Source organism: Lontra canadensis, unplaced genomic scaffold (genome assembly GCF_010015895.1).
Source record: "Lontra canadensis isolate GAN:19392208 unplaced genomic scaffold, GSC_riverotter_1.0 scaffold15, whole genome shotgun sequence".
Classification (NCBI taxonomy): domain Eukaryota; kingdom Metazoa; phylum Chordata; class Mammalia; order Carnivora; family Mustelidae; genus Lontra; species Lontra canadensis.
This window is the reverse complement of record NW_022631009.1, coordinates 353,603-367,328: the sequence shown is the minus strand read 5'-3', so window position 1 is coordinate 367,328 and position 13,726 is coordinate 353,603. Positions and strand designations below refer to the sequence as shown.

The 13,726-nt window shown below is 46.0% G+C and overlaps 1 protein-coding gene across 1 annotated transcript in view; it reads right to left on the bottom strand.

Annotated features, from left to right (window-relative positions):
- Positions 1–528: 528 nt before the first annotated feature.
- The window catches only part of DERL1 (derlin 1), a 28,896-nt gene continuing 15,698 nt past the window's right edge, over positions 529–13,726 (bottom strand). The window contains exons 3-8 of the mRNA XM_032858404.1: positions 10,992–11,056; positions 9,735–9,761; positions 9,067–9,162; positions 7,999–8,051; positions 6,139–6,249; positions 529–2,774 (exon numbers count right to left, since the gene is read on the bottom strand). Coding sequence (XP_032714295.1) covers positions 2,633–2,774; positions 6,139–6,249; positions 7,999–8,051; positions 9,067–9,162; positions 9,735–9,761; positions 10,992–11,056 — 494 coding nt within the window. The 3' untranslated portion in view covers positions 529–2,632. The remainder of the gene's footprint in view (positions 2,775–6,138; positions 6,250–7,998; positions 8,052–9,066; positions 9,163–9,734; positions 9,762–10,991; positions 11,057–13,726) is intronic.

Genomic DNA, 13,726 nt, shown 5'->3' with positions numbered 1-13,726 from the left:
CTGAAATGAACGGGATCATTCCTTCCTTTCTGGAATGTCTCCAGTACCAGGAGAGGGGTGCAGCGCCGCTCCTTCTCGTCACCCCACCTCGTGATGAATGAAAGGGCCCGAGGCCTGGCAAACAAATGTGGATGGTTCATGGTCGAGAAAAGAAGGCTCAACTGAGGTCATGGCATCTGCCTTCCAGTGTCTAGATTCTCCTAAGGCAAGGGATTAAACACATTCCATAGAGTTCCAGGAGTCAGACCCATGGGCTACAGAAAGGCCATAAAGCACACTAGAACTGGATAGGATTCCTAACTCAATGGTTATTAAAATCGAAACCCAGAGATTCTGCTTCCAGGAAGGAATCCTACAGCTGTTCCCCAACATGTGAACAGAAGCAGATACTAAAATACGCTGCGTCACTGGGCAGCGGGAAACCTGGGACGCTCCTAAATGCCCGAGAGGGGCCTGGTTCCAAGTTACGTAGTAATCCAAAAGAGGTAGCACAGTAGGTACACGGAAACTGAAGGCAGGCAACCGTCGTGTTGTACATTTTAATTTACAATTTTACCAAGAAAAAGGCTTAGTTACAAAAGGGGAAGTTCTTTATACAAAATAGGGATTTTTATTTCACTCAGTAAGAGAATCTACTGGCATGTCTTGCCTCCCCAAATCAAATCTCAAATAACTCACTTAGCTAAAATTATTTCAAAAAGACAGGTCATCCAGACAAAATTATCAGCTCCCTAAATGTGTTTGAGAAGAATTTAATAAACATTTGGCCTTGAACAGAGGTATTCTACAGAATACTTGTAACCTTTACCAAAACTACTGCTGGGAGGCAGGTGAGGCATTAAGGGCATACAAGAGCGACGAGCTCACTTACCACGAGAACCTTCTTACACATAGTCAGTTTCTGCCCCTGTACAATGAGTGCACATGCGACATCGTAGGAAAAATGGCTTCTAAAAGTTTACAAGTAAATTTTATTGTGGCCACAGGTCAACAACAAAAACATACGACAGTTAACGGTTCGGATTCTCTCTGCCTCCTATTTGATCATATAAATTAAATATGGAGAGGTACACACAAACTTTTATTAAAAAGAAGCTGTTTTCAAATCCCCAGTTCCTGGTAGAACACACATCTCTACCGCTTGAGGGGTGGGGGGCAAAATAGGGGCATACTGTTAGAGCACAGAGTTTCCTGAGAAGAAACCAGTCAAAATGTTCAAAGCCCTTCTAGCAGACTCCAAGTACGGCGCCCACTCAACACTGCTCCTGGCAGGCTGCTTTCAGTCTGAAAACGTAAAATAAGAAACTGAAACACCAAAGCCTTCAAAGAGCTTTATTGGGGGATAAGCCTAGCTCTGATGGAAGCAGCCCACCTATGAAAAAGAAGTTGTGGGTTTTGACGCTGGTCTTTGATGCACATTCCTGACTTACACATCCGTGGCTCAAAATAAAGAACGTCAAACACAAATGATTCGAAAGCCATTACAACCCCAAGTTATGGGATCCACCTAGATGTGCCTGTATTGGCTCTTAGGATATGATCTCTGCACCTTCCTCACGACTAATCAAAGCATGTGGCCATTAAAAGGGGGGGGGAGAAAATTTAAATAGGGTATAGGGTTCCCCTCTCCACACTATTCAATGAACATATATCTAGAAGGAAAATGAAAATGAAATCTGATCAATGCCCAGGTGTCTCTCAAAGAGAGCAACTCCCTGTGGCAAATGTGATTTGGAACTTTCTAGAAGAACACAACCCAAACTACTGTGGGTCCACACAAAACCAGTATGTCCTACACGAGATGCAAAGGGATTATGCCCACCACAGTTCGCAGCTGGCCCCCCTGCAACTCCACTGTAGTTTTCATCACTTCACTTAAGGAAAAAAATGCCTAGCAACCACCTCATGCCTCACTGACACCGGTCTGTGGCCCTTGCTGACAAAGTGGTGCTTTTTTTTTTTAATATAAGAAGCATCTGCAGAGGTGGCAAATGGTTGTACCCGACACCAGGTCACAGCAATTCCAAAAGCTGACGAAGCTCTCCATCGGCTGGTGCAGTCTTCTCCCCTATTGTTAAGAGTTCTGCCACCAAAGGGTGGGGGGGACATGGTGGACAAGTTCTTTGTGACCAAGCCTTGGCAGAAGTCAATAAATAAGAGAGCTTATCACTGGCAGAACCATTTTATGGGCAACCTCCTCTAGCTGCAAATGCGGGGGCTGGGAGAGGAAGGAGGGAGGCGTGTGCGAGAAAGAGGTAAAAGGCCCTTTATCAAGGGTTTGGTGACCCAACCCAACATGCCCAGCTTGGTGTCAGCAGACCGGGACCTGCCAAAACCCATTATTCAGACGGAAAAGGAAGAGAAGACACCAAAAAAATATAGTCAGTTCTGAAATTTGCACAGTTGATATTTGTTCTTCGTAGCAGTAAGGACTTGAATGAGAATCACGAAACTTGAGGAACACTTATATTTTTCTTCAGGATTTAAAAAATTGTGTCTTGTACTGAAAGACTACATTCAGTGTGGGTCGGTCCAACAGCGTTTGCTAGAACTCGGCTGTTAAGCACACCCAGCACTGGGAGGAAACTTCATCCGCATCGAGTGGCTGGTGGGCCGGCCCGAGGCCACTCCTTCACTGGTCCCCAAGCCGAAAGCCCTGTCCCCAGTTGTGTCTCCCGCCTCCACCGCCATTCTGGTCCGCAGCTCGCCTCATGCTAGCGGGGGGCACGCCGAATCCCGACACCCCTCCTCTCCTGCTGGGCAGCCAGCGGTACCTGGGGTCGGGGGAGGGGGGAAACAAAGGGAGAAAAGACAACACCATCACTTCACAAAGCGCTCTGGACCCTCCGCACGGCCTCCTTTCTTGCTGTCCCCACGGCATCTCACTGGAGTGTATCAGCCCGGCCAGGGCAAGGCCGGGGACGAGGTCTTACCTAACTCTGCCTTTTCAGCATTTCACTCAATGCCCTGGCCCCCGGCAGTACTCACTTTTCGGGTTTCTTAAATTTACTCCTTTTCCAGCCTAACTCACGCTCTAAAGAAATCTGTTTTCTGATCACAAAAGTAATTCGGGCGGAACAGTTTGGAAATAAAACTATTACCTCCACAAGCCCAACAACCAGAAAGAAGCCCCTGTATATAGCATGTTGACGGATCTAAGTGTGGATCCAACGGGATCAAAGCACACACAACAAATTCATGTGTGAAAGCCAAGTCCGCAGCCTGCATGTTGAGGCCCAAACGGCATCTCCACGCTGCCCCTGGGCCCTACGGCGTCCGTCAAGGGGAACGGGAGCTGCCGCTTTGTCTTGGGGTCTGGGCTGTGTTTTCCACGGGAATGCCCAACGTCCTCCGGCAGCCGAGATGGTGCGAAAGCTGAAGCCCGGAAAGGGCACCTGCTTTCCCCCTGGCCGATTAATAAACGAAGAATCCCAGAACAGCTAAGAAACCTTACACCCTCGTCTGTGTTCTTCAGCGTCTTGCCCTCCCTTGATCCTTAGTAAACTGAGAATGTGTTTAAACCTGTTCCACTTAGTGACTCTGGTCATGATCCCGGGGTCCTGGGATCGAGCCCCATATGGGGCTTTCTGCTCAGCGGGAGACCTGCTTTCCCCTCTCCCACTCCCCCGCTTGTATTGCCTCTTTCTCACGGTCTCTGTCAAATAAAAAAAATCTTTAAAACAAAACAACAACAAAAAAACACCATCTTAAAACAAAACAAAACAAACAAAAAAAAAACTATTCCACTTAGCTCCTCATGTTTACAATCGTGCTTGAAGGCAGAGGCCGTCACCAGATACCCCCGCTCAAAGCCCTGACAGCACCAAGAGCAAGCCCGTGAGAGCGACCTTGGCCGTGGTGAAGAGCCTGCCGAGCTCGACCGCCTCAGACGGCGTCTCGCTTATACCAGGTGCTGCCTGGGCAGACACTCACCTCCTCTTCCCCGCAACCCTATGGGGCCGGCACTACTCTTAGCATCCCATTTTAGAAATGAGAAAACCACGGCCAGAGTGATCGTCAGGATCCCAACCCAGGCAGCCTGGCTGCAGAGCTGGTCCCTGTACCGCTTCCTGCACTACGGGCTGCGAGCCGCGGCGGAGGGGACAAGCGGGGCACCATTCACCGGACAGCTGCCCGTGACTGGAGTCCTCATTCGTTTACATCATCCCGGCTGCCTTCGTGTTCCCGCCAAAACCAGACAATGAAGCCCTTTCAAACAGAAAAACAACTGCCTGCGGAGAGGATCTACTTTTCTAAATGGAACGCAGAACAGTGATCTTAGGGTTCTAGAACTCCTATCTTCCCTTTTAAACAAACACAGCTTTGTCTGTAAATCACAATCCATTTCTCAATATCCCTGATGTTCCAGTACAATAATATTCCTCCAAAGTGTATAATAAAATAAAACAGTTAAAAGGGCTGTCTTGCTTTGCTTCATACTCTAAGACAATATGGAAGCCATCTCCACTGCTTAAATGGATAGTGAAATTAAATGCAAGTAATTACTACAAAAAGACACCCAATTATACATAATCAACAAAAATTTATGGTAATTTCAAAGCAGTTACTGCTTTTGCAAGGAGCTACATTTTGTCATCTGATCTTTATGCAAAATTTAACAGAAGGGCTTTTCCGCCAACAGAGAACGCTCAAATGCAAGGCAGGCTCCAGTGTGCCCTTGATTTTGCCACTAGGATCTCATACACTTTGTTGTCTGCAATCGAGAAGTATCTCCAAGCCGGTAAGTCAGAAATATGGCCATTTAAAGTAAAAACTGTTGGCTAGCCACCAAATGACCAAGTTTTTTTTTTTTTTAATTGATGCATCTGCCATCTGACTTGATAAACGTAGATCAAAAATCCAAACCTGCTGTTATCGTGTCCTTTGATAATTAGAAAGCAGATTGGTCATTTGTTTTTTTCGCCTGAAGGCAACTCAAGGCTCAGAAGGCAAACAAGTTTCTTCCTATGCACTTAAAAAAATAATAATGATACAACAACAGTGTACTTCTCTGTTTGTATATTTCAGAGACGGCTTTCAAAAACTTACCCCTGACTGACAAATGGGGTGGGGGTTGGGGGGACCTCCTCAAGTTTCCCTGCTCTCATTGACCCCTCGGAAGAGAGACGAACTGCAAATATTAAAAGGAGCAAGATGTGCAGGGGTTGTTTTTTAGAAGCTTTTCAGGGGAATCCAGGACTGCTTGTCCCCAACCAGGGATCAAGAGCAATCGTCAGGCAGGGTGTGACACTCGGATGACGATTTCTATGGTCCCTTGTTCAAATGCCTTTTGCTTCCGTGACAGAATGGCCAGCAACTTCCACGCTTCAGTGTGTCGGCATCTCTTCTGGCTCATAAAATCCCACCCCAGCCCCAACGTTAGGATTTACTGCCATATTTACCGTATTTATTACCGTATTTACCACCACCGCGTGGCCAACAGCAGACCTTACCACCTGCAGTCGTGGGAGACAGGGCGCCCTTGATTTACAGGTTTGCGAGGTGCAGCTTGGAGGTTTTATTAAGTCACTCCCCCTGATGATCAAAACTGGTAGACAAGGGGAAGGGGACTTCAACCCAAGTCTGCCTCAGAACCAAAGCAGTGCCCTCAGCCTCCTCACTTGAGTGAACCCTAGAAGCAGAGAAAGAACCAGCATGCACTTCCTGGGTGCTCGGACTATACGAACCTCGAGTTTCTCACTTTCACTGTGAAAAGTTCCGGATATTTTCTGTTCTATTAATAGCTCATAGAAAAAGGTATGAAACTGCTAACCAATGAGTTAACTGAACCCCTTTGCCTCTTCTCTGGCCAATCTCGTGTAAAACCCAACGCTGATGCACGGCGGCCCACACTGGAGCTTCGCACAGTGCCCCATCTGCCCGGCCGAGCTACGATGTTCCCAGTGATGTCCAACGTTTGAGTCAGCAGCAGCCCCCAGCTGAAAGGGCTCCACAGAGAAGACAGAGCTGTGACTTTGATCCCTGGCTTCCTGGACTGTGTGACCAGGGTCAGTCTGTTGGCTCCAGTTTCTCCACCCGCCAGAGAGGTAAATACAGCCCCTCATGGAGCTCTGAGGACGCCTCGTAAGACAAGGGCAGTAAAATGGCTGTTTGATGAGGAAGAAAAAAAGCACTTACAAAAACTGAGGTGTGGAGAGAAAATTTCTTCCTCCCAAGTCCATTGGGTATCTGAACATTAGGAAGAAATAAAGATGTCCAACAAGATTTCCAATGAGCTCATTGATTACCCTGCAAACAAAGAGTCAAATTAGTTTCAAGACATGCAAGTGGTCAAGTGAGATGTAGCCAGTTGTAAGCAGTAGCCCAGGGAAGAGAGCAGCCCGCTTCTGGGCCCTGGAGCCTGTGACAGCTCCACAATGAGTCCTTTTGTAGTCTGAGTGGCAAAGGCATTCTGAGGGGAAGGGAAATCGGTCCTGCGGGGGTCCAGCTGCCCTCTGACAGCTCTTTCAAGGCCCATCTCATCCTCAAAATATTGTTTTTGCTACTTCCTGCCTCCAGAGTTGGAAGCTGCAAAGCAAGCTTCTGACTGCTTCAGTCGTAAATACTGTATTTGCAAACCTCGGGGCAAATCGGAACGCTGACAAGAGAGAAGCATGGGAACGGGGGTGAGGGGGAGGCAAGGAACGCCTGTTTCCCCCATTCCCGGAGCCACAGCACTTCTCCCTTGCCTCCGGCATCCTTGAGTGTAAGACATCACGAAGATCACTGAGCATAGCTGACCTTCACCTTGTACTTCTAAAATAAACATTGACCTTCAGGTTTTCCCAGGGCTTACATACAGGCCACTTCAAGGTTTTATAGATCCACTCCTACTATCACATAACCTTCTGTGTCTTCTCCTGCCATAGGAGTCCTGTCAGGGACAAATCAACATTGGCAACTACTCCCAGACTCTGCCCTTCTGGGCGGGAGGGCGGCTGTACCAGGCTCAGAACTTGCTCTGCTCTATCACTACGCGGCAGACGTTAGGACCACAGAGAGCAGATATGTCAGACATAGTAAGAACTGGTACTATTAAAATCTGTTAAAACATTTAAAATATTTGGTAGCGTAAGAAGTGGGAGTTCACAGAACAGTTGCATCTTGATATCTTCCTTTTAAAATTCTGACTGGATGCAATAAAGCTTCTCCTCTCAGCTCCAATTCCAGGCTAGAAATCTGAGCCTATTTGGCTAAAACTTCTGTACTATCAAACCACTTACAAAACTACTTCCCATCTGAGAATCTGCATTTTGATGACTGGTGAGCAGTCTTCAAGGCATCCTGGAAATGCCTCAGGAATAAAAAAATTTGGTAATTTTACACATAGTTCTTAGAGGAGTCAAGCGTAGACACAAATTAAATTAGTTCCTTGTCTGCTCAATCCGGACAATGAATCCAGAAATATTTATTCAAAAACACATACCCAGAAGTACACTGTGCCTAATGATGAGCTAACAAAAGAACAACCACTCAATGCTAAATGTGCTTAAAGCCCTGCAATTTAATCGATTACGTCAAAATGAAATTACAGTTGACCCTTGAACACAGAGCTGAACTATGTGGGTCCACTTATAGGTGGAGCTTTTTGATAAATATAGTATAGTTACGTAAATGTACTTTCTTTTCTTCAGGTTTTCTTAATAATATTTTCTTTTCTCTCACCTTATTATAAAAACGCAGTATATGATACACGAAATACAACACAACATTTGTCTGAACTGACTGCTTCTGCTATCAGTAAAGCTCTGGTCAACAGGGGACTGTTAGCAGTTCAGTTTGGGGAGAGTTAAAGAATATACACAAATTTCCAACTACGCAAGAGCTTGATACCTCTAATCCCCATCGTTCAAGGGTCAACCATATTTCCTAAGTATAAGGTTCCGACACATCAATGTTGAACTTCATAAAACTTTAAAATTTTATGAAGATTAGCTAAAGAACAATGGAAGTCTTCGAAGGATTTGGTTCCAATCAAATAAATCTAATATCACTTACGAGCCTCCGATGATATAGTTGAATCCGAGGATAACCCAAGGTAAATAACAGGCCTAGGAGACAAATACACACCAACATGAACAACCACACTAAAAAGGACACGGCTGCTAGGCGGCTGGAATGGGTAAAGATACACCGACAAGAGCTTTATATAAATCTTTTGGAAAGTCACTGCAAAAATTTCTCAGACCAATCTAGCATGATTATACTTAAAACTTCCTATCTAATGTTATACTCATCCAGGGGCGCCTGGGTGGCTCAGTCGGTTAAGTGTCCCGATTCTTCGGTTCTGGCTCAGGTCATGGGATTGAGTTGCGCTCGCTCCATGGGGAGCCAGCTTGAACTAACAGCCCCCCGATGAGAAAGCTCTCCAGTGGGATTCCACATTCGAGCCTCTGATTCAACACATCATACCAAGAACTAAGGGAGCTGCAAGGAACTTCACAAGCTAGTGAAGAAAGGGTTGTATAGAAAGAACTTGAAGGCAGAATGTGGTTAAGTACTCTAAGAGAAACATAACGGGTCGTAGGGCCCAAAGGCAAGACTAATTCCAGGCAGGAGACCAGGAAGTATGTTCAGTCCCAACTCAAATGAAGAACAGGTAGGCTTTACAAGAGGAAGAAAATTTAAAAAGATGGTACTGGTGGAAAACTGAGAGAAGGCACTAAGGGAATTGTCGGGGACAAAGGGAATTGTCTGGGGACAAAAACAATCTGTTTTAGCTAAAGTGTACAATACGTTAACAGGGAATGATAAGAACAGATTTTAAGAGGCTGCTCCCCACGAGTATCTTTCCTTCCCCCTCTCTATCACACACACAGACATGAGATCACTCAGGGTCACATGCCTGAGAGGCCTGAAGCACAGAGGGAGTGAGAAGAGCCAGCAAAGGATTCCAGGTTGGCTAAAGACAGGCAAGAGACCGAGCCTGGGAGAGGGGGGCTGCCTACCGTACACTGCTCTGCAGTGACCTCTTCTGGACGAGTCAGAAAGTGCATCTCTGAGCTGAAGAGGGATTTTTTTGCAAGGATAAATGACAAGGAAATTTTTCCAACTACGTGAAAGTACCTTAAATCGTGTTCCAAACCAAAATGATACAATCATGTCTCTGTTCAGCTGGGCCCAGACATAAAGGACTGACATGATCAGAGGAATCATCAGCAACTGCAAAAGAAGTCAACATGTAAAGACATGGCTCCAGAAGCACTCCAACAGGCTCAGCGTGAATCTACTTTTTTTTTAACCTCTCCCCTACAAACAAATTCTCCTGTGGCTTTACAAAAACCAAAAAGAAATTCAGTCATCAGAATTACAAACTGATCCTCTCAGTTAATCAATTATACAACACATGCTACAAAATCCTAGAATAAAATACAATTATTTTAGATGTATTCAGAAATATCAGGGTCAAGCTTGATTATTTAAAAAAAAGTAGGCAGTAAAACTTTACTTACTGTATATTTGCAATTAAAAAAATACATATCCACATAATGTATAGAAAATACCATAGAATCATCACTCTTGATGCCCAAACATAACGAAGAAGCCGGAAATGAGCCAGGAAACTAACAGTTTAGATAATTCATATAAGACTTTCAAAATAAAAGTTGTAATTCTATAATTTCAAAATGCCATGTAATTAACCACAGGGTAAATGCAATTTAAGCTTCTCTCAAAGGCCATTAATTGTAAATCTGAAACATATAAAAGGGCAAACAGTTTCTAGGGACACTTACCTGCATATCCATTGCTAAGCCAGTAATCTTGGTTTATAAGGTTAAGGATCAGAACAAACAAAGCATTATGCACCTAGCATCAGTTCATTTCATTCCTGTGTTCAGAAAGAAAACCCTTTTCTAGAGTTCGGGTTGTTTAAAACATCCCAGAACACAAAGGTATCTAACAATCTCCATCATGAATATTCTGTTGTAGTATATGACGACAAGGAAATGAGAGACGTGAGCTGCTCTGGCATAGGACTCAGTTGTCCCCTTGTGTCCTCTCTGCCTTGCCCAGCATCTTAGCATCTGTCTTCAACTGGAAGATGGAGATACCTGTGGCCTGAAACTAACCAGGGTTCTACTCACATCCAGGGCTCCATAGCATGGTGGAGATCCAGAACAACTTTTTTCTTCTTCCCTTAAAGGAGGGGAAAGGGCATCCGAAGTGCCACATGTCCTGGCTTGGGGCCAAGGTTCAATGGCTGCTAAGCCCCAGAGCAATGTTAAGCTCACCAGCTGGGCACAGACTGAGCCATCACACCCCCTCTGCGGCCCTCGCCATCTGCACAGGTCCGCAGCTGGAAGGCTGCTGGCAGCGGGGGCTGTGACACAGAGAGCCAAGCCGGGCCCTTCCAGAGGGACCGAATTACTGTGTAGGCCCCGAGGACAAGGATAGCAGTGAAGTCAGAAAGGGATGCTGGTTGTTCATTTATTTTCTGAGATGGAGCACAGATTCCAAAAGCTGTCTCATGGCACGGGATCTCTTTGTGCTGCAGTCAACAAGCTGTCACACACGAGACACAGAGAACTGGGAACAAGAGGAGGGACAGCAATAAAATTCAACCAAATGTGGAAAACTCGGCAATGGCAAGGGAACGCCGTCACTTGAGGGCTCTGTGACGTACGACAGCTTTAAAATCAAACTTTAACTGAGGCGCCTGGGTGGCTCAGTTGGTTCAAGCGTCTGCCTTCGGCTCAGGTCATGATCCCAAGGTCCTCGGATCGAGTCCCGCTTTGGGCTCCCCACTCAGCGGAGACCCTGCTTCTCCCTCTCCCTCCACCTGCCACTCTGCCTACTTGTTTCTCTCTCTCTCTCTGTCAAATAATAAATAAAATCTTTAAAAAAAAGAAACTTTAATTATTTGTAATTATTCACTGTAGCAAACAGATGCAAATACTATAATTTGAACTATTGTATGGAATACCGTTCTACTTCCCCAAACCTGAAAATAATGGTTTATTTCTGGCCCCAAATAACAGACTAAAGGATACCACGATGCAAATCCAGTTAAAGAGGAGCATGAATAAATAGTCTGCCGGCCTCCCATCAAAAGCTCCTAGAAACAAAAATAAGCCAAATGTCATGGTTCAGGATTTCAGAACAAAGCAACTCCTCTGTAAAGAAATACTTCAGAAAGTTATAGAGAAAGCCAACATGAGAATATTTTTAAATTCCTCCTCTCAAGCAGAAGAAAATCTTTTAAAACATCTAAAACCATGCCCTTGGGGCACCTTGTGGCTCAGTCGGTAGAGCATGCGACTCTTGATCTCAGGGTTGTGGGTTTGAGCCCCGCGTTGGGTGTAGAGATTACTTAAAAATAAAATCTTTAAAAATAAATAAAACCATGTCCTCAATAGAGCCCTAAACTCCAGTCAAACTCCAGCTAATCTGTGTTCTCCTAACTGAATTCTAATAAGGAACACACTTCCCCAACCACCACGGGCTGAAAGACCCACGGGGAGGAGAGTCAGTGCTACGGGTGTCTGAGATCCACCCCTCGAAGACCTCACAACCCGCCAGCCTCTGCTTCCTGGAGACACATCTGTGTTCACCTGGGTAATCCCTTCCCCCTCCACTGGACCATAAGCTCTGATGCGAAAGGAACCACAGCTGCCTTGCCTACCCCTGTGACTCCTCCAGCAGGACTCTGCCGGGAGCTTCTTAACTGTTGTGTTGTTATTAGACATGTGCACACACGCACTACCACTGAGTCTGACCCTGGGCTTTCTGAGAAGATTCAATCCCCTCCTCCCAGCTTACATTCTCGCAAGGGAAAACGATGCTGGAGAAGAGGAGGAGTGGGGCCACAACCCTTCCCAGAGCCTCTTCCATCTGGGAGGTAGAAAGGCAAGGCCCCCTTTCCACAGATGAGGGTAGAAAGTTAAACGACCAGAGTGGCATGGCTTGGTAGAAGCGGAGTGAACTCTAACTACTAGTCTAGTGCCCTTGTTATTACACCATACACCAGACTCTGTCTCAGCCCTGGACAGGATAATCAACACTGGTCTGGCTCTCCCTTCTCAGGGTGATTCCTCATGCCTTCAGTTGAAAGACCAGAAAAGAGACAGAGATAAAAAACAAATGACTGTAAGGTCACATGAGCTCAAGCAGCTACCTTCCGCCTCTGGACACCCCATCGTAACAGCATGATACATAGTCAATTAAAAAGAAACTCTAACAAGTATTAGAAAGGCAGGGGAAAATATCTAAGAGGTAACAAGCGGGGCACCTGTGTGGCTCAGTCGGTTAAGCATCTGCCTTTGGCTCAGGTCATGATCCCAAGGTCCTGGGATCAAGGCTGGCTGCCAGCTCAGTGGGGAGTCTGCTTCTCCCCCTCCCTTTACCCCTCCCCTACACCCTCTCCCTGCTCGTGCTCTTTCTCTCTCTCAAATAAATTTAAAAATCTTTTTAAAAAATTAAAAATGGGGTGCCTTGTTGTTTCAGTGGTTGGGTATCTGCCTTTGGCTTGGGTCATGATCTCTGGGTCCTGGGATCGAGCCCCACATCATGCTCCCTGCTCAGCGGAGAGCCTGCTTCTCACTCTCCCTCTACCTTTCCCCACTTGTGCTCTCTTGCACTGTCAAATAAATAAATAAAACGAAAAAAAGGTCTTTTTCAATTAATATAATACAAGTTTCTAGCAGAAGTCTCTCTTTCTTTTTTTTTTTTTTAAAGATTTTATTTATTTATTTGACAGACAGAGAGCACAAGTAGGCAGAGAGGCAGGCAGAGAGAGAGGAGGAAGCAGGCTTCCTGCTGAGCAGAGAGCCTGATGCGGGGCTCAATCCCAGGACCCTGAGTTCATGACCTGAGCCGAAGGCAGAGGCTTTAACCCACTGAGCCACCCAGGCACCCCAGAAGTCTCTCCTACTTTCCCAAATTTCTCCCCTGGTGTCTCAAAGGCACACTGCAGCTCCAGTGTTGAGGACTCTTATTGGTAGGGGATCCCTATAGATGAATCAGAGCTAAAATTCGAAACAAACCTCTGAATTTCAGTAATAGTCGTGCTTCTTCTGATTTGGTTTCAGCTTAGTGATTTCTGTTTTTTGTTTCATTACGTTTTTCTAAGCAGGCTCCCTGACCAAGCTGGGGCTTAAACTCACAACCTGGAGGTCAAGTGTCACATGCTCTGACCCTAGGCCAGGCAGGCACCTCCCTGGCTTTATGATTTCTGAGGATTCTCTGGACTGAATTCCTGAACTATTGCAATCACACACACTACAGTACTATATTATCTGACAAGTTTGCAACTGGAAATTGACAAACCAACTGGCCTCCAACTGCAGTCTTCCAGTTCAATTCAGAAACCTCGTAAATAAGGCGGCACTCCTGTGGACTTCAGTGAGTCAGGCAGGAAAACGTGCGGGCGGCAAGCGTTCTGTCAGGATGTGAACACGAGGCCGTATGGCCCAGAGAAGACCGGGGATCAGCGAACCCGGGCTCCGGTCCTAGCTGTGTTACCTCGAACAGCTTGGTGACCTGCAGGGCATGTCACCACCTCTCCAGATCATTGTTTTCTTGTCTGTGAAATCTTATTTTAAAAGGACAGGTCTCGGGGTGTCTGGGTGGCTCAGTGGGTTAAAGTCTCTGCCTTCGGCTCAGGTCATGATCCCAGGGTCCTGGGATCGAGCCCCACAGAGAGCCTGCTTCCTCCAATCTCTCTCTGCCTGCCTCTCTGCCTACTTGTGATCTCTCTCTGTCAAATAAATAAATAAAATCTTTAAAA